Here is a 19702-nt window from a genome sequence, read left to right as displayed (position 1 = left end):
GGCCGGAAAGCAGAACTCTCACTTTATTCCCACACTTGAGTTGGTCCTGGATCCCTAGAGACAAATCTGCATCTCCTGGGAGAGCTGCTCCCATCCCGGCCTCTAGCAGACTGGACTGCCTTTCATGGATGGGGGTTTCCAGCGCCTACTTTCTCCACTTGTTCTGTTTCAAGTGGCTCAATTTAATCTTTGTTTCAATTGAGAGGCCCTTGGCAGAGAGGATTTTTAACTAACTAACTGGGCACCATATGTTCCTTCTCTCGGGGTTCCCACAGAGAAGAGATTTGGACCACAGTTGTGCAGGTAAGCAAGCATCAGATAGAAAGTGCTTAAAAATAGTTACGTGGTCCTTGTATGAAATGGTAGATAGCAGATAAGGTCTCGAAAAAGGATCCTTCCTCAACCAGCATCCAAAGCTTGGCTGGAGCTGGGGTCTTTCCCATCTGAGGGGTCCCACGGACTGGCTTATCATCAGTCCTCCAAGGCTGAATGACACAGGACCTTCACTCAGGAGGCTTGGCCAAGCCTTCCTGGGGGTCCAGTCCATCTCAACCTACTGCACAGCTAGGTACAAAGCAAAACTAAGCTTTGCATGGGCAACCGATCATGAGGATGGCTGTAAGCAAGCGAGTTGTCAGGGGCTGTTCAGGCACATTAGGAGGTGCGGCACTTGTGCATTAATTCAAAGCGGGAAACTCACAGAAAGCAAAGCCGTCATACCTGGGATGGCTGTGGGCTGGGCCGAGGTCCTGAACACAAAGTGAGCTGCTTTGGACTTTCCCTGCTGGTTCTCAGCCACCACACAGACCTCGTACTCGGCATTCCAGTCCAGGGACTTGAGCATGACGTGGTCACTGCCAGATGGGAGCCTGATCTCTGGTTTCCATTCGGAGGAGAGCTTCTGGGAGAAACCGGCAAGAAAGATACAAGACACCAGAAAGCTTTAGATGAAATAGCTGCTAAGACCAGCTAACAGGAGGAACATAAGGGATTGTGCAAAACAGAAATAAAAACCAAAGATAGGACATGGTCTTTATTTTTAACCAGCCTGAAAAACCCAAAGGTAAATGATCACGCAGGTCAGGAGGTCAACCGTGCGTGCCTGCAAATACAAACAGTGGCAGACTGCCAGTGTGGCATGGGGCCAACTCTTCAATGTCCTGTGCATCACCTTGAGAGCATGCAGGGACCCAAGCTACACTCTGGAATGCTGGCCCATGGCCTAAGGATGACCTAGAAGAGTAATCCAACAACTGTGTTTCTTGTCCTGTTTCAGAATGTTGGTCACACTCAGGTGTGTGACTCACCTCCCTGACATGGGAACACTGCACAGATTCCACTTTTATTAAAAATAAAAACTATCATTTATGGAGCACCCACTACATGCCAGGCATTGGACTAAAGGCTTTCTGCACATTTTCTCACTGCATCCCTACAACAAGCCTGCCAGTGCTTTTGCCAGGCCCTTACTAAAGCTGATGACTGGGAAGGGAGGGAGAGGTCAGGTGACTTCCCCAAGCCACATGGGCAGTCGAGCTGTGGCCAAGAGCCTCTGGGCCCAAAGCCTCTCGTAGAAGGGAGCTCAACACACATCTGCTGCACTGAACTGGATGGTCCTTTTCCATGCAGTGTGACCTGGTCTCTGAGACTGGAGCTGGAGGTGTCACAGGTGTGAATTCTTCTGTCAGGTCCAAGGCTGAGGTGCCCAGAGTGCCTACAAGGTACACTCAGCTTAGCAGAGCACTGCCCAGGGCATAATTTCAGGCACGAAACTGGAGTTATAGGTGCCCCTCTTTTCTCGAATGTTCTTTCCAGTTCTATCCTACACGTTTGCCAGTGAGTTTGTTCTAGGTGGGAGACGTTGACCCATGTCTACTGGATATTGGGCTGCTCCCTAGAAGAGCAGAACATATGCTAGCAGTGTCACCTGGAAGGTGGTCTAGCCCGTGGCTGAGGCTGGAGGAAGAGTTACATTCCAGGAGAGCCAGCCATCTTCCCAGAAAAATGCTTTGTACCAGCCAAAGAGATACCTTTAGGAATGGGATAGCACTCGTGTCATGGCCATGAGCAGTGTGGGGAAATGCTGGAAGGGAGCGCTCGTGACCTCAGAGTCTAACTGGAAGCCGGGCTACGGCTCTAAGTTGGCTCCTGAGAGTGTCAGCATGTGCCCCATTTTAATTTAAAACGAAGAAATTCAGCAGTTTTTGTACTCTTTCTCTGAAAGGCTTCTTTCCTTGGCAAACAACATTACAAAAGAGAGAGCCAGAATATAAAGCAAACATTATGTTACATAATACATATTAATAATATATAATAATAGTAATGTTCAGCAAATATTAGGATTTTGAGGTGGAAGAGAGAGGACAGCTAAGGTTGTCGAAGTCTAACATATCCCAGTGTTTTGCCCCAATTGTCTTTTTAAGGCAGGCCAGCCTGGCACAGCTGGGACGGCTCTTCTGGAACACTGACACCTGATGTGGCCTCATAAGGGAGATATTTCCAGCCCCAGCCTGCATCATAGCAGTGATTATCACAGTTACCATGTACAGAGTTTTCCAAGTGTCAGGCACATTTCAGGTTCTTTGCTTATGTTATAACTAATCTTTACAACAGCTCGATAAGCTCTCCCCATTTTATTGATGGAGAAATGGAGATTATGGAAGACTGGGTGACCTATTCAGGTACCAAAGCTGGAATTGGGTCCCATGTCTGTTGGGCCACATCAGCATAACAACACATAATAACATCCTCCCCCCACACTGCCCACTTCCAGTGGGCTCCATGGGACCACCTGCCCAGTCCCTGCATCCTACTCCACAGCAAGGAAACCACAGGGACCTCTCAGATGGTGGTGCCTCTGGGCTGGGCCTTAGGAAAGTCAACTGAGGCTCCTCCTCCAACATCAGGCTCACACCGGACTTCACAGTTAAGTAGGAGAGGGCTGAGTGGACTGACAGGCTGCCCAGCGGCTGAGACGTGTGCCCGGGAGTGCTCTGTGCTGTACGGACTCTCCGTAAACCTAACCGGGTTAGGGCTCCCACGGCACTTCAAGCAGGGCTGATCAAAAGGCAGAGAGGGAGTAAGTCAAACTTCCTGGGAAAAGTCTATTTGGGGGGCTATCTGAAGAAAGAAAGCTCCTCTCAAGTTCATTATTTTCTACGGGCAAGAAATCCTAGCAAGAGGCTATTTCCAATGCTCAGAGGCTGCCTCTAAACCTCTCAGCAATTGGTTGTGGAAGGCAATGGCCAAGGGTCATTCTAAAACCAAAAAAAACCCAAAAAACCACAATGGGATGATTTTCAGTTTGGGGGTCGGGGATGACAGGTGGAATGTCAGAAATCTTAGATGGGTGGTGGGCAAACCCAGAAGAAAAGGCTTAAGGCCAGGCTCACTGGTAGCCGGACAGCAGGGTGACAACAGCTCAGGTGGGCTGCATGAGCACTGGGGGTGGGGCGAGGGAAGGAGCTGATTTAGGACCTGAGGCAGTCCAGGCCGGGGGCTAAGGACCCCGTCTCTTCAGGCACACAGACCTGGATTCAAACCCTGGCATGCCTGGCTGTATGAGTCACGCGGTCACTGACTGCATAAGCCTCACTTACTTCCTCTGTAAAGTGGGGATAATCATTAAGACCAACTTCGTAGGGTTCTTGGGGAGAAGAAAATGCATGTGATCATGGGCCTGCATGCCTGGCCTATGATACACACTTTATCCAAGTGTGATTATCAGATATCAGTATGTTATTTGCAAAAAGTACTGGGTGATGGCAAGATAACTTCGTAGAATAATTTAGGAAGCAGAAAAATCAATCATGGTATGGATTTGTCGTCACCAAAATCATTTTAGAGGTTTTAAAATGGTCTCAGTGTGTTTATCCATGCTATATGTAGCACAGAGGACCATATTCAATATCTTACGATAAACCATAATGGAAAAGAGTATTAGAAAAAGAATGTGTATATATATATATATATATGTATAATGGAGTCACTTTGCTGTACAGAAGTAATTAACACAGTGCTGTAAATCAACTGTATTTCAATTAAAAAATATAAAATAGGGGACTGAAAAAAAAATGGTCTCAGTGTAGACATGACCTAAAGGCTGCAAGTCAATCCTGGAATGTAAAACCCTAACCTGGACCCAGGAGCCACCTGCCAGGCACAGAGGCCGCCCCTGCCCCCCTGGACTTTGCACGCTGCTGCTCCAAGAAGGCAGGTGTCAGGGTTGCGGGGTGGTGTGAAGCCCGGGAAGGAGGCCACTCACCGCTCGGTACTTGACCAGGTAGTGTCGGATCGGGGAGCCGCCGTCATCCTGCTTGATCAGGTTCACCTTAATAGAGTTTCCATCCTCTCCCATCTGCCCTTCGAGCTTAGGTGCACTGGGTTCCCCTGAAACAGCCATGTAATTCGCATGACATTTTCATCCACAAAATGAAAATCCAATCCATCAGAATGGGATGTAGTGATGGGGTGGGGCTGGCCTCTTGCTTTCTCAGCAATTCAAATGGTTAAAAAGCAATGCATATAAAACTTTGAATTCCAGTTGGATGCCTCAGACTTAGCCCAAACTGAGAACGCCTTTTGGGAATGTTCTGGGAAACTGCCCTCCCTACTAGCATAGTCCTTTCACCATTTTAGAGAGAAGTGTTGTTTTTTTTTTTTCTGTCACGTGCTTGTATTTTCTTTTAGCTGCTCTTACAACTGCAGATTTAACTTTTATGAACCTGGTACATTTTGAGGAACAGCCTGAAATAGGGGAAAATGTATGCATTTAAGGAGAAAACTTACACCCATCAAATAATTTTTCAAAGCAGCCCAGTTTTTTTCCCCTGGATATATGATTCATCCCAGTGGTCTAATCCCTAACTGGGGTGGAATGATGCTGCATTCGTGTGACCATCTTTGTATGAATTAAATTTTATTACTTAGATTCATTAAAAAAAATAACGAGTTTCCAGTTGTGATTAAGTAAAGCACGAGTTGCTGTAGGCAAGTTTCTTGTAAGTATCCTGCATTTGTGGCTCAACAGCCTGAGTGATAATCCAGTAATCTTGGTACCTTGTATTAATGGAACGATCATTAAAGTCTTTTTATTTGTGAGAAGAGAGAGGGAAATATGTCTTTAGCATTTCTCAACAGAAAAAAGTCAATGTTTCTCTTTTCCTTGCAGTAGAACTCTGAATCCAAGGTCGAGAAGAAAGATAAGCTTGTACGTGACAAACTACCAGGGCTGGGACGGTTCTTCAGGAAGATGCCGATTTACTTAAAGAGAAGCTATTTCATTAGTATATGTTGAAAGCAATGAGATGAGAGAACATCTGTTATAAAAAGTTAAAATGAAGATTTAAAACACTTGGGAACCCTGTACTTCCTGTGGAAAGCATCTCTGTATCTATTTCATGACCTCAGACAGAAAATTTGGAGAGCCTATAAAACAGTTACCTTCTGGGTGGGTGGTCCTCGCTTGTTCTCTGGAAGATAGAATCACAGACATGGGATACGAGAGCCAGGGGAGGCTTGTCACCAGGCTTTGGGCCTCATCACCCACAGTGTACCTTTCGTAATTTAATGAGAAGGTTGCTGGTAAGGTCAGTCCAGCCCACCCTCCTCACCCAGCTACTCTGAGAACCTACAGTGGCTGAGTGTCCTACTTTTCCTTTTGAGGCAAGGAGGAACCAGAGACAAAGCTAACGAGAGCCCTGCTACTCGGCCTGGGCCGGCAGCACACACACCACCTGGAAGCTCAATTAACAGGATGGCAAGACGATCTTGGTGCACATGTACTAGTCATGGGGACACATAAAAGCAACAACAGGGAGGCTGTGTAATCTTAATGTCTGAGGGATAAAGTATTTAGGAAAATTTGTGTTTATTATGTGTTTTCTTCAATCAGTAATTAAGGAAAAAGAAAAAGAAAAGCTAAAAGATAAATGGGCTTCAGGCAAAGACCTGTCCTGCTTTTATGCCACTATCTAGCCACCAGCACCAACTACTCAGTGGAAAATACTTAGAGATTTGGTTTAGATAATGTCAAGGTGCGTACGCTTCTCAAATTCTTTTGGACCATTCTAAGTCTTAGATAATATTTCAATTATGTCTTATACCATTAGAGATATGCAGTGCCAAAAAGAAATGCAAAGTGGAGTATATTTTAGAGCAGGGAAGGAGGTCTGTGTAGATTCAACAATGCTGAACAATGGAATAGGAGATGCAGTAGAACTTTACAAATTCTACTCTCTTGCTCAGTTAGAGTGACCACCTCGTCCTGGTTAGCCTGTGACTTTCCAGGCATTAGCACTGCAAGTCCTTTACCATGGACAAACCCTTAGTCCCAGGTGAAATGGGATGTTGGTGACCCTGGACTGAATGAAGACTTACATTAATCATTATAACTTTCTGTATTCAGAACTGCAACACTGACTCTGGGATTAATGGTCTCTTTGCCTTAAGAAGGAGGGAAGGAGGTGGCATCAGCGGTCCTTCCAACACACCCACCAGGCAAGGACCTAGTCCTTCCCCCGAGGCCTCCTAGGAAGGGAAATAGAGATTATTGCACTGGGGCTGCTCTGTCTGTACCTTCCTTCCTATTTTCTCTCAGATTTGAGCTGTATGGCTTTCCAAGGCTGAATCAATACCACAAAACAGTGAACCCTGCTTTGGGGGGAGTGTCTACTTAGAAGGGGCTTTCTCTGATGTTGTGAAGCTCCCTTTAGAACTGAATGCTAAGGATGCCACAGTGGAGCTCAGGGTGTCTAGTGCCTTGGCTAGGTCACTGCCTCAGTCTCCACATTTGCAAAATACCAGATGCTCCCGAGGGCTCCTCCTCACTCTGATATCACCGTGACACTGTGACAGTCACTGTGCTAGGATGAGTTATCAAGAACACCTTGGCTATTTTCATGATGCTGTAAAACACAGAACCCCAAATCTAGGATGTTCAGTCAATTTTAGGGAGATGCACCGCAAGTTCAACAATTCCATATCACTTAGGCACAGAGATGCCCATTTTTTCTACAATTTTAAAAAAGTTATCTCAAAAAATTCCTGTCTTTGAAAAAAAGACCCCAAGAGTCTTCAAAGACATATGAACAAAAATCTAGCCAAGGAATCCCTGCAAAAACCAAGAGCCCTGATGAAGGTGCTGTCCTATTTTTGGATTTGTTTCAGAAAAAATATAGTGGGAATCACAGAGCAACCACTAAAAATTATACCACAGTTAGAACATAGTTCTAACATTTATAGAAGTTAGAACACTATAATTTGCCACCATTTTAGCTGAGTGACTACCACGTAACTCTGATGTGTATTGCTTTCTCATAGAATTTAGAGTATTTTATATCATATCATTTAGAGTGCTTTAAAGATAATTTATTCATCAAGTGCACATTCAGTACATACTAAGTACTGGGTAGTCCATTAGGCTTCCGAGTTTCAAAGGTGATTAAGACAAGGTTTTGTTTGCCAAATGAAAAAACTTAGTTATTCAATTATTATTCAATTCTTTGCATGGTGGGGCCCTTGTACAGAACTCTAACCCTTCCTATGACAGTATTTCTAAAGGATGATCCTATTGAACTAATATCATAGAGATTTGGACCAACTATATGGCCATGCAACTTGTTGTAAGTACATACAGATGTGGAAAGAGCAATATTTGTTTAATCAGTTGTCTTACTCATCTTCAAATGTTTACTGGCAGCCAATTTTTTTAAAGATTAGAAATGGGGTTAAAGAAACGATCTCCTAAGCTCTCTGGAAAAATAATGTTCCAGCCACGCCTGAGGAGGGAGGGGGCTGACACCAAAGAAATGGGCCTGGCATTCAGGAGGCTTGCTGCTTTATTGAACACATTAAGAGAGGAAATTATTTAGAGGGTCCCAGCATACACTCTGTTCTGAGATGGCTGCTCTGATTGAAATCATTATGGGTAATTTCAGCAAAACCAATATTGTAATTATTTGTAAATGTTGGTTTGCAATTCAGCAGCAATCGGCAGGTGGCTCCAAGAAAACCCCTGGGGTTAATTATACTCTCTGAGTTTAGCTTCAGCCATGAGTCAAATTTTTTTCCCTAAATATTTTATGTAAAGACTAAAACAGTGGTGTTCGTAAAAATAAACCTTGTCAATAACAAATATGAAATATCAGGCAGTTCTGGTATTTTCTAGAAGAATGTAAATCGTGTATGCAAGAAAAAAATAAAGAATGTACCAGAGAGACCGCATACAGTCAAAAATATTACTGGCAGGTCCTATAAATTCCCCTTAGAAACCGTAATTGAAATGTGTATTTCTGGCCATGTAGATTGCAGGTTCTTCTTTGTAATTATGGTGCTACTGGCCCTAAAATCAGAGTCAGCTTCATGTCTTTCTCCTCGTCAGCAGAAGCCCTGGGACCAGAAAACTACTGCTGGATATCTGAATTCCACAACAAAAATTCTAACAAACCCAGGGCCTTTGAACAGCAACTATGAATTTTGGAAGGAAAACAATATTCTACTTCTCACTCAAAAAGCCCAAGGACCAAGAGTTGTATGTTCTGAATGAAATGCTGAGGGGCCAATAGGCTGAGACAGGCTGGACCTGGGTTCTGTCTTCACCCACTTTGTTTTCTCTCCCATCAGGACCCACACAGGGTTTGGTGCATCTGAGAAGAACCCAATGATGGTTATAGGGCCTGCATTAGAATCTTTTACTACCAAAAAGGATTGTCTGGCATTAAAAATACTGTTCGTTCCGTTTCTCCTAATCCCTGTTCCCCTTTACTGATTATTTATTATAAGCAATTTGAAACTGTTTTAAAAAGTCCAAAATGTATGATTAAGCTGTTCTGATATGACGCTTGCTTGATGTTTCCAATTCAAGAACATTTAAAATTACATCAAGAAGTTCGAAGTTTGATTGGTCCTTACGGGATCAGCAAATTACCAAAGGGAATCAGGACTCAGTTATTAGACCACCAACTCTCCTTCCTCAGACCAACCTCTTAGCCCTAATGTCAAACAGACGAATGTGATCTATGCCACATACACTCCTGGACCCTCAACATCTCCCTGATGCCTCTTTGGCAGCCTACCTGGCTATTCTAGTCTAAGGTGGTTTTCCAGTACTCCCAAAGAGCAGCCTGCAGTGCTTGGACTGGCATCCATTTGTCTCGAGCATCGCTCCCCCCAGATCAGGCCTTTGGAGTAAAGTGTTCTTTTTCTCCTGAGCGCTTGTCTCTTAATTGTTAAGGATCTGCTGTGCTAGCATGACCTGACTCTATGCCATCCTAGTCCCTGGCTCTGGGGAGTGCTGGGGTACAGAACGAGCGGGTATGGGTGTGGCCAGGTCCCCCACTTCTACAGAGTAAGGATGCTTGGCTCTCTGCGGCCAGGCTCATGGAGGCATCCAGTCCACAAATCTTCCCAGCGCGAGTTATATCTTGGGAATTGTGAATGGGAGTGCGTGCTGGCGGGGGATAGGGGGGAGGCCTGGCAGCACCGAGGACGAATTAAACAGCAACAAATGAACTCTGACAGACCGAACCACAAAAGTACCAACTCCCTTCTCGTGGGTGTCATGAAAACACCAACAGATTCATTGATCAATTATCTCTGTTTCATCATCCTAAAAAGAAAATACAACCACAAAGGTATGGCTTGTGGTTATGGGGGCTGATCCAGGCTGAGGAAGTTAAGACAGAAATAACTGCCATCACCAACAATTAACTTGGCTCCTGCCTCCGAGGTCACAAGGTGGGTGCGTGAACATCTCCAATACTATTTCATGGACGTGAGATTCGTTATTGAGAAGTATGAGGCTCCTGGGAGGTTTCAGCCCTCATACTGGTAAACCCTAGGGAAACGGGCACTTTCTGAACCCCGTGGTCCATGCCCACAGGATTCGGGCTGATATACATCACTGCCTTGGTCCCTTCATGCTAGCTTTCTATCCTGGTAACCACCAGTGCTGGGAATCCTTAGGAATAAAGGCAATTAGAGCAGAAGCCCTGGTGAAAAGTCTATGTCGACCTGCCAAAGACCGTGGCAATCCAGACACACAGCTGTAAAAAATAAAGGAGGGGGGGTGGAAGGGATGGTTAGTGAAGTTTTCAATCTAAGAAGGAAGAGTGGGTGTTAAAGGGTTTAGTTCATCAGAATCAGCATTTCCTAGTACAAGTCAGTGTCAGTAGCTAAAGAAAAAAAGATCATTACAAATGAGTGGGGAGGGATCCATGCTCAAACATGCAGCACACGAACAGGGGGGTGCAGGGGGCATCTCATCACATACATGCTGGTGGGAAGGGTGTCCCATTTATGCAGAGTCCTCGGTAGCTGATGGAGGCATGGAGGAAGCGGGACCCGCAGTTATGTGTTGTCATGATACCAGAAATAAACTTTGGCATCAGGGGCTCAAATTTACACTCTCAACAAACCCATGCCTGTGCCCTTGGGCCAGATGTCTGAGCTTCCCTGCCCTGGACCCCTCCCTGCAGAGCTCTGTGGGCTCAGGGGCCAAGTGGCCCTGGGCTGTGCTCAATGCCTGTGTTCATCTCCTTCTGGATGGAAACCAAAGGTGCACGGACATCTGGCATATGTTAATCACATCGTAGGCAATTTTGTGGGGGGGGGGCTGGGGGGGGCGGAGGGTAGTGGACACTGGATGTAATCTATTGTGGGCATACAACCAACCCACTGTTCACTTAAACCCTCTTCATTAGGCTTAACTCACCTGAAACCTTACTAATGCCCAAAGGAACCATCCCTAACTAAGATTTATTTTTCTCCTCTGTAAATTTTATTTGCTCCAGCTTCTCCATTCCCTTCAATTTTATTATTAAAGGCCATTTCCTGCTGCTTGTTGCTCATCTGTGTAACCATCCTCTGTCTGCCCCCTTGCAAATGGCAGGAGAGGGGTGGTTTGATGAGGGGGTGATCACGTTTTGGAATTCCGCAGGCTCCTGAGGAGATTTTTTAGTGCTGGCCAAATTTTCTACTGACAGCCAAGACCACTGCTAAGGTGTGTTTCTAGGGCAACTGTGGGAAACACCTTCAAACACTTCTAGCCTTGCTTAAAATGTCTGCAAGAGATCTCTCCTCAGAGGTGTGAATTAGCTTCTACCTTGTGCTTCATTCTGAATCACAGCATTGCACAGAAATGACCCAACTTGGTTTTACAGAAGAAACTAAGGGGTTTCAGCCCAATATCTGCTTACACTTCAGCTTTCAGGGGAAAGGTTCAGCCTCTGAGCAGTCACCCCAAGTCTGAAAAGAGCCTGTCTCCCTCAGGGAAATAATGAAACCACATTTTTTTGTGTGTGGGACTTGGAGTGTATATAATCATAGGTTCCCAATGTTCTTTCCTCTTCCCCTAAGACTCACAGATTAAGATAATTTTTTAAGCTAGGTCCAAGTTTTTAGCACTGTAGAGGTTCCCTGCTTTGGGGACATCCCTCCTTTATTTCATACGATGTAAATGTTAAACATCTCCTTTTTTGGAAACGAGGATGCCTCCCATCCAAGACCCTGTCCAGGAGTCTGGTTGTAAATGGGACTAAACTGGGGCACGGTGGCCATGCCCAGAGAGCTGAAGTCCTCAGAGGGGGTCAATGCGGAGGGCGAGGGGTGGCACGTACAGGGCTCACACACGTGGGGTGCACGGGACACAGGACAGACCAGGGACAGAGCACATGCGAGATGAACGGCCGATGGTTTTGTTCGTGTGGATGTCGCCCAATCAGCTCTCAGAGAAGCGAGGTCGCCGGGGACCCCTTGCATGCACGGGCGCCCTGGGGGGTTACTGGTGTTAGTTTCCCTTCTGTGATCAGTTTAGCCCGTGTGTGTCTCAGGTTGTGACATGAAGTACAAATTTTCAGTTAGTCACGCACGTGACTCCCAGGGTAGGTTTGAATGGGTGTTTGATTTTACTGGGGGAAGTGGTGAGCAGAGGTTTCCTTTACTCTTCATGGTAAATAAGAAATGTTTTTACAAGGTTGTGACAGTCACAATATTAACTAATTATTTTGTCACTCCTGTGCGCTTAATTAGGTTATAATTTTTTTTGCCTTTGCTGCAAGGGTCAATTGTGTGCTTCTGGATTACATGGATCTCCAGTCATGGTAATTGTCAAGTGACTTTTGCTTTGAGTTTTCTTCCCTCCTGCCCAGAGTGGGAGGTGGGCCACTTGAAAAGTGACACCTCGGCCATCACAGCCAAACTGCTCTAATTCCAAATTCTTAAATCTCTCATTTCAGAAAGTCCTCAATCTGCATGAATTTTATGAAACTCTCTCATTGGTTTTGAGCAAATACAACCTTTGGGAATGATACGTTTCTCTCTGTAGCAATGTTATGTTTTCATGGAAGTGGGACATTTTAGAGCAACTGTGGTTTGTAGAACTACAAAAGTTAAACAACAATGCTATAAAGCTCATTTGCAACATTGATTTCTGGGAAATAATGTTTACGAGCTATCTGGTGAAAATTCAAAGGTGCAAATTCTGCCATGACTAAAGTGATTTTACCGTAGCCAAATTTCTTGAAGCAAACCATTAAACCAAAGGCTGTCATGGTATCAAATTGTCATGTAAAGGCTACGAAGGATGATGAATTCTGGATGTGCATTGATTGAGAACAAGAGGAAATCTCTCAAATGGCTTTGCTTAGGAAATCCGAGACAGGAAGAAATGAGTGGGCCCTACGTGCCAGGCTGTGGTCCCAGATTTATTTCACTAATCAGAACAAAGAGTTTTACCTTCTGTTCACCAGCGTGGACGACATCATCAGCACCATGCAAGCCACATGACAAAGTCACATGATACGCACGCACATGATTGGTTGAAAGGAAAGTGGAGGAGATCACATGGAAAATACAAAAAAATTAAAAACTGATGTAAACAATGGGCAGGGAGAAAAATCAACAACAAAATCACAGACTAAATAAAAGGAGAAATTAACTTAAATTAGCAGCATATATAGGAAACATTGGAAGGGCAGTAAAACTGCCTGGAAATAGAAGACTAACAAATCATAAAGAGCATTTGGTTAACAACACCAATAAGCATTAGCTACAGCTGCAACACTGCATATTAATACCACATCAAGGAGCATGGAAACTTGTTTTGAAATGGGGAGGTGTCTCTGTCAGGACCCAGATGTCAAAGTCAATCCAGGAGACTGTTGAAGGAGAAGAACAAGGCAAGTTATTCTTCACAGATTCCAGAAATGTCTCGGCATCCTTGGAAAACAAGGGCAATGAAACAGAGCATGGTCATGAAGGAAGAGTCCCATGATTTTTAAGGCGCAGACCGTGTGCCCTGGAAGAACAAAATATTACATTACATTAAGAAGTCATTTCATGTTTCCTTTGGCGCAATGAGGAGGCGGGTGTGGGATGAGCGAGGGTTGGAGGATGCAGGCAGAGAAGGTGGCCAGGGATCTCATCTCACTGCCGTATTCGTCTACCCATGTTATCCTAGGGGCCACCATGAGATAACCCCAATCAAGACACATATAAAAGAAGAGGCCACTACTTTGTTCTCTACATCTGTGAGTCTGCTTCTTTTTTGTTAGATTCACTAGTTTGTTGTATTTTTTAGACTCCACGTATAAGTGACATCATACAAAATTTGTCTTTCTCTGTCTGACTTATTTCACTTAGCACAATGGGTACCAGTGGGGAAGAGGTACAAACTATTTGGTTTAAAATAAGCCACAAGGATATATTATACAACACAGGGAATATAGCCAATATTTTATAATAACTATAAATGGAGTATAACCTTTAAAAATTGTGAATCACTATATTGTACACCTGTAACTTATATAATATTGCACAGCAACTATACTTCAATGAAAAAAACAGTTAAGTAAAGAACCATGAAGTAGTATAATAAAGATTCTAACAAAATAATAAAAAAAAAAGAGGCCAGTGCAGAAAGGGAATAGGTTTCCTTCCGGAGGTTGAGACCATAGCTCTGTCAACACTAAACAGCAGAAACTGAACCCCTGGCTCAATGAGCTAAGAATTTGACATTAAACACATGCTCGGGCATTTGTGGATACAGTTATCTCTTTAGACTTGCGGTGAATGGATAAGACACGAGTTTGATTTTTACAATGAAAAAAACAGCTTTCTTGTTTGGATTTGCCTATATTCCTTTTTGTCCTATGTTATATTTACATCTGATTTGTTACTGAGTGATTCTGCTTCATCAAAAGGCCTTTTGGGTTTCCCACCTTAACTTGCACAGGCCAAGGGGCGTTTTGGCTATTACCAGTTGGAGCCAAGAGAGAAGGAGGGCAAAGAAGGAAGGTGAAGATACCTTTCTGCCCAAAGCACACCAATGTTTAAAAATGATTCAAGAGAAATGCTTCAACCAAGTGACACAGTCCCTTGCCACTGTGAGCTGATAAGAGTGTTTACTTCTCACTGTCTGACACTGCACAGAGTCTGGCACATTCCAACCAAGGGTGCCTGCAGGGATTATAGACAACTGAGCAGTTTCTCCTTTGATTTTACTTAGGCTACCTTCATTCGTTCATAATTATAAATGAATTAATACACACACACAGAAGCAAAAATAAAAGACATTATTTATATTCAACCCTACTGACTGACTGATGATTGATGGATTTTTGGATGCTTCCAGCTACTCTGCTGTTAGTTTCACTGCAATTCACATGTGCTCCATTCTGCCTTACAGCTGAGAAATATGTTCATGCTAAATACGGGCTGCTGCCCAATCGTGACTGTCTTTCCTCTATCTCAGTATCCACTGGGACCTACAATTTGGGTCAGTAGTCAAGTGGTTCAAAATAAAGAAGACTCAAACTTTCTTCTCTTTGGATGTCACTGCTAATCATTTTACCTGTGGGCAGAAATGACTGATGTTTAAAAATTAAACCTATGTCAGGGGAGAGACACCTAATTCCTCCTTAAGGAAAAATCTGGATCCAAGATTCTATTTTCCTTCCAGAGAAGACCAACCTACAGTGAGACACCTTAAATATGACCCAAGTTGTGCAAATGCATTGTGTAGCCTTTTCCCGCTATGCTCTGCACGGCACACACACTGCACTCAAGCTGCAAAGGACTGGAGCATGGCTGTTAGCAGATGAAAGGGTGCTGTTAATTTCATTCCTTTTCCAAATGCAGAGAAACCCATCACCTGAATTAAACCCATGTGAGCACAGCTCATTGTCGCCTGCTCTGCTCACAAAGTGTAACCTCAAAAGCATCAGGAATTAAAATTCACTGCAGCACGCACACAGTGAGAACACCAAGAAAGCAGACCCTCAGCTATGTTCTGCAGTAGAAAAGAGAACCACTTCATGCAACACGCAGAAACTCTTTTCTTCTCTGTTCAATTATGTATCAGAAACCCTAGCCCAGGGAGTGGAGCGGGAGCTGTACTTTGCATTCTTGCTTTCTGCCTTCTGCTCTGACTACCCTTAATGGGACGCACGTCATTTTTCCTGTGCACTCAGAAGTATTATAAAATCTAAAACTCGCACACAGCTGTGGACACACACACACACATTCCAGTTGACTTGTCAGTGAGTTTAAGGCCTAATACACAAGCCCACTTCATCAGAGCATTATAAAGACTAGCTTGGAACATGTTACAGATTGTGATGAAGTGTAACGTTTTCCGTGATGGAAAAGCTGGTACAGTTTGGCCATCAGGAGATGAATTCCAGAACTTTCATATAGACTTTCAGCACACAAACTTGACAGAGCCTGGTTATGCTTTTTGAGGCCATAATTTTTCTAGCACGAGGGAGGCTAGAAGCCTCTCTCCTTCCCCGCGTGTTCGGGGCACACACTTCCACACTCTGCAGGAGGCAAAGGAGGGCACGCTGTCAGGTAGCAGAGGCTCCCTCCTTCCTCATCCTCTCCCTTTCCCCAGGCAGCCAGCTTCTATTCCTTCCCTCCTTGTTCTCAGTCTTTTAGCTATTCTATTTTAGCCTCTGTGTGTGTGTGTGTGTGTGTGTGTGTGTGTGTGTGTGTGTGTGTGTGTGTGTCGGAGGGGGAGAGACAATGAAAGCTGGGACGAGATGCTCTCCTTTTGTCTCCTCAGCATTTCTCTAATCATTTTCTGTTTTTTTAACTTGTGGGTAAATTTGGAAAAGTCTCCTTGTGCACAGAGTTTTCTTCAAGAATCACCCCAGTTCTTTTAGTGACACTGGGTCTGCTCTCTTGGCCAGGCAGACAGCATGCTTAGGGACCCACACCAGGCAAGGAGCCTCCATGCATGCACAACTGTTGCTTTCAGCACTCTGTGGGGGGGGCGGGGAACCAGGGACAGCACTATGACCCACGAGTCGGCTCTGCCACAAGCAGCAGTCTGGCCCAGGGCAGCTAAGCTCTGTACTCACTAGATGGTTTGGTGGTGGCAAGGGCAGGAAGAGGCCAGGTTGCTATGGAAATATGAAGGATGGAAAGGGCACAGAAAGGTGAAAGAGGGAACGGAGATAAATTAAATTTATAAATACATATCTATGTGTGTGTATACATATTAAGGCATTATTATAAAGAAAAAAAGAGATGGTGAAGCAGGTATTCTCATTTCCTTCTTCCCTGATTTATCAATATGAATGTAGGTATTTTAAAGAGATTATCAGTGATTTTGCTGACAAATTACTCTCACGCAGCAAGAAGTAACATAACCCTCATTTAGTCTTACTATGAATTCCAGCTACTACGTGCTGCACACTGTTTTGTGTTTTTTCGTACTTAATCGTTAATTATCATAAATACCTATAGAGTAAGTAGAATCTATCCTTCCTTTGGGAGATAAGAAGTGTGAGGTTCGGAGAGGTGGGATGACTCATTCAAGGTCATGGAGTTATATACAGAAGTAGTGGAGCTGGTATTTGAACCTGGACCCCAAACCTGAATTCCTGCTGCTACAGTCCACTGCCTGGAAAGCAGTGCGTGGGATAGGCGGGCTTGTCTCCAAGTCAAGCAGGTGCCACAAAGGGCTCTGAGCTTGGGGCTTGAATCACTCCCGAGGTTCCTCCCAAGGGGCAGGGCTTCTGAGGCACCAAGGGGTGAGGGTCAGCTGGGCAGCCCCACCGGCTGCACTGTCGCTGCTCTGAGCACATGCGGGCGTGACACCCGGGTCTCACTCAGCAGCTGTCCCGCTCTGCTCTTTCCCTTTGGAGTGCTCGGTTCGTCACTCCGGACAGTGGGAGGCCCGGAGCTCTCCCTGCGCCCGGGGACTCAGGGCAGGGCAGCCGAATAAAATAAGGTGGTAAACGAGTGAGGCTCAGGCAGGGTGACAAAGCCTGAGACTGACCAGGCGACACAGCGGCCGGCTTACTGGCACTGCTCCTAGGTGGGCAAACAGCTTGATAAATGCCAGGTTTGTTGGTATGTGCCGGGGGCGGGGGTACGATTACTTCTTGTGTTTTATAGAGGAGAAAAAACAAGGCTCCCTTGTAAAGGGTTAAATAATGTGTCTACGGCCAGGCACATCTGCAAGCAGACACACTGCTTCTTTTCCCACAAATATTTACGAGAAATATATGCATTTATGGAGAAAGCAAAAGCTACAGACCTCGCTCTCTAATTTCAATGTCTGAATCCAACTATGCCAATTAAAATGGAGGGTGAAAACACAACGACCCAAACATTTCTTATGACCCTGCAGAATAGACATTTTTCTTGGGAAATTCCTTTGGCTTCTCCAAATAATCAGCCCACTATGAATCTCGAGGACAGGGCTGGGGCTGCCACAGCCTCAGGGAGCCTGTCTGCGGGGTTTTCTGTCCAGAGCCATGCTTTCCACTCGCCTCCTCTTGCGGGCAGAGCTGTCCCCCGTGAATCTGAGCGGACCTGTGCCTACTTCTCATCTGCTTCTCTAAAACCCGGTGCTGCTCTCCACTAACAGAGTGGAATTATCACCTGGTAAGGGAGGTAACGTGAGGCAGACCCACTGTGGCTGGCAGAGAGCAAGCAACCTGCAGAGAGATGGATGAAGAAAATGATACTCACTATCTGGATGAGACAATGGAACAGGGGTGGAAGAGCTAGCAGGAGCCGCTGAGGAAAGAAAAATGAAGGTGAAAAAAAAGGGAAAAAAAAGGTCATCGAGGCACACAGATACTGAAGGGAAAAATGGAAGAGGCAACCCGGGGGTGTCAGTAAGAGAAGCTGAAGCGAGTTATAAGCGGGAAGGAGAACCCCATGCGTGAGAACAGGTGGCTGGCGGCCCAGCAGAGAGCAGGGCCTCTCTGACTTCAAACCCTGAGCCTGTGCGCCTGCCAGGCCCTGCCGTTCAGGTAAGGGACTGGGCCAGGAACAGCTGCAGAGGCCTCCAACCCTGCCTGGAAACAAAGAGCCAGTTCAGCAGGACCAGCTGTCTCCATAGGATCAGGTGTCAGGAGGGAAGGGAACCTGGACCCCAGCTTAAGGCGAACCAGCAGAAAAGGGGAAAAGCACTTTGGTTTTGCCATTACCTACCTCTTCATGTGTGTATATATAGGCATATACCCACATGGATGGCACGTATTTATAGCAAAACCGGTGTGTCTCACTCTCTGATTTCAAGGTCCCAATGAAACAGAAACGACCATCCTCCTTAATGTTTGTGACTGGGTGAGGTCGGGATGGTTTGGCATCTGGATGGTATGACAGCCACTGCTGCCCTCCAAACCCTATGAAATGTGATGCTCTGGCTGCTGCTGTGTGCACAGAGGGCAAAGCAAATTAACATCGGGTGTTATTCTTGCCCTCGAGAGAAAGGGAATGTTCGAGGGACCGGGACTAACCAAGTTAATGCTAACCAACTTTCTGCATGGAGAACCTTTAAAATGGTGCGTCCGAGACATTTTGGACACTGAATGGATCTTTAGTTTTTCACTGGCAAATATTCAGAAGTTGTCCCATCAGCAATCACAAAACATAGTCCCCTTTGAGAGCTGTATAAAAATTTGGAAAAACATCACTGTATCTCCAACATTGCGTTGACACTCATGGTTCTGTCTTTCTCGTACCTTCCAGATGAGGGTACCTCATTAAACCATCGAGTACAATGTCACTGGAATCAGAGCAAGACAGGCTACTAACTCATCATGACTTGATAACCTGGTTAATTCTGGTAAAGGTGTATCTCTCTCTCCTTTTTTCCTTTTTATTTCTTTATTTTTTGGCTTGAATTGTTTGCATGATTGTCCATATCATTCTGGCAAAGGGATAGGGGTTTATGTGCTTTAACCACAATATATTACAATGCTTTAACTTATACTTGCCATGTGCCATCTAGGGGGCAAACTGAAAACACAAAAGTCTCAAGATGCCTCTTTTAAAAAGTAGAGACCCAATTATAACATTTATACCTGGAAAGAAATTGTCTATGTCGCTTCATGGTACAGAAGCAAATGAAGAGGTAACATTCAGGCAATGAGATTCTGAAGGTGTGTGGTTCATTCGTGGAGGAAAGAGTCGTAATAAATTGTCACATCATTTCTTTAGGGCTTTAGCAGCTCTGAGAGGGAAGCAGCCCCTCTCAGGGCAAACAGAGGTTGTGAGCTTTCCACCTAAGACTTTCTTGACAGCACGCAGACACCTGGCCTAAAAATACATGAAACAGGGACTTTTTCCCAGGTTGGAATTCCGTTTGTCCCATTGGAGCCACAGCTTCCTTTGCCTTCACAGAAACAAAGGGACCTCCCAACAGGCAAGCCCGGCTTTCAAATCGGGCCGCTCCGAAGCAGGA

General features: G+C 45.0%; 1 protein-coding gene across 20 annotated transcripts in view; it reads right to left on the bottom strand.

Moving 5' to 3' along the window:
* The window catches only part of NCAM1 (neural cell adhesion molecule 1), a 312747-nt gene that overhangs the window by 16541 nt on the left and 276504 nt on the right, over positions 1-19702 (bottom strand). For 8 of the 20 annotated variants that reach the window (XM_036862074.1, XM_036862075.1, XM_036862076.1 and 5 more), the window contains 2 exons: positions 4265-4389; positions 721-901 (listed from right to left, as the gene is read on the bottom strand). In XM_036862074.1, the coding sequence (XP_036717969.1) occupies positions 721-901; positions 4265-4389 (306 nt within the window). Of the gene's footprint in view, positions 1-720; positions 902-4264; positions 4390-12732; positions 12736-16358; positions 16401-17979; positions 18028-19702 lie in introns of all 20 variants that reach the window. The other 12 variants (XM_036862081.1, XM_036862077.1, XM_036862091.1 and 9 more) reach the window with 3 other exon arrangements.

This window comes from Balaenoptera musculus, chromosome 8 (genome assembly GCF_009873245.2).
Source record: "Balaenoptera musculus isolate JJ_BM4_2016_0621 chromosome 8, mBalMus1.pri.v3, whole genome shotgun sequence".
NCBI lineage: Eukaryota > Metazoa > Chordata > Mammalia > Artiodactyla > Balaenopteridae > Balaenoptera > Balaenoptera musculus.
This window is presented reverse-complemented; position numbering and strand designations above follow the sequence as displayed.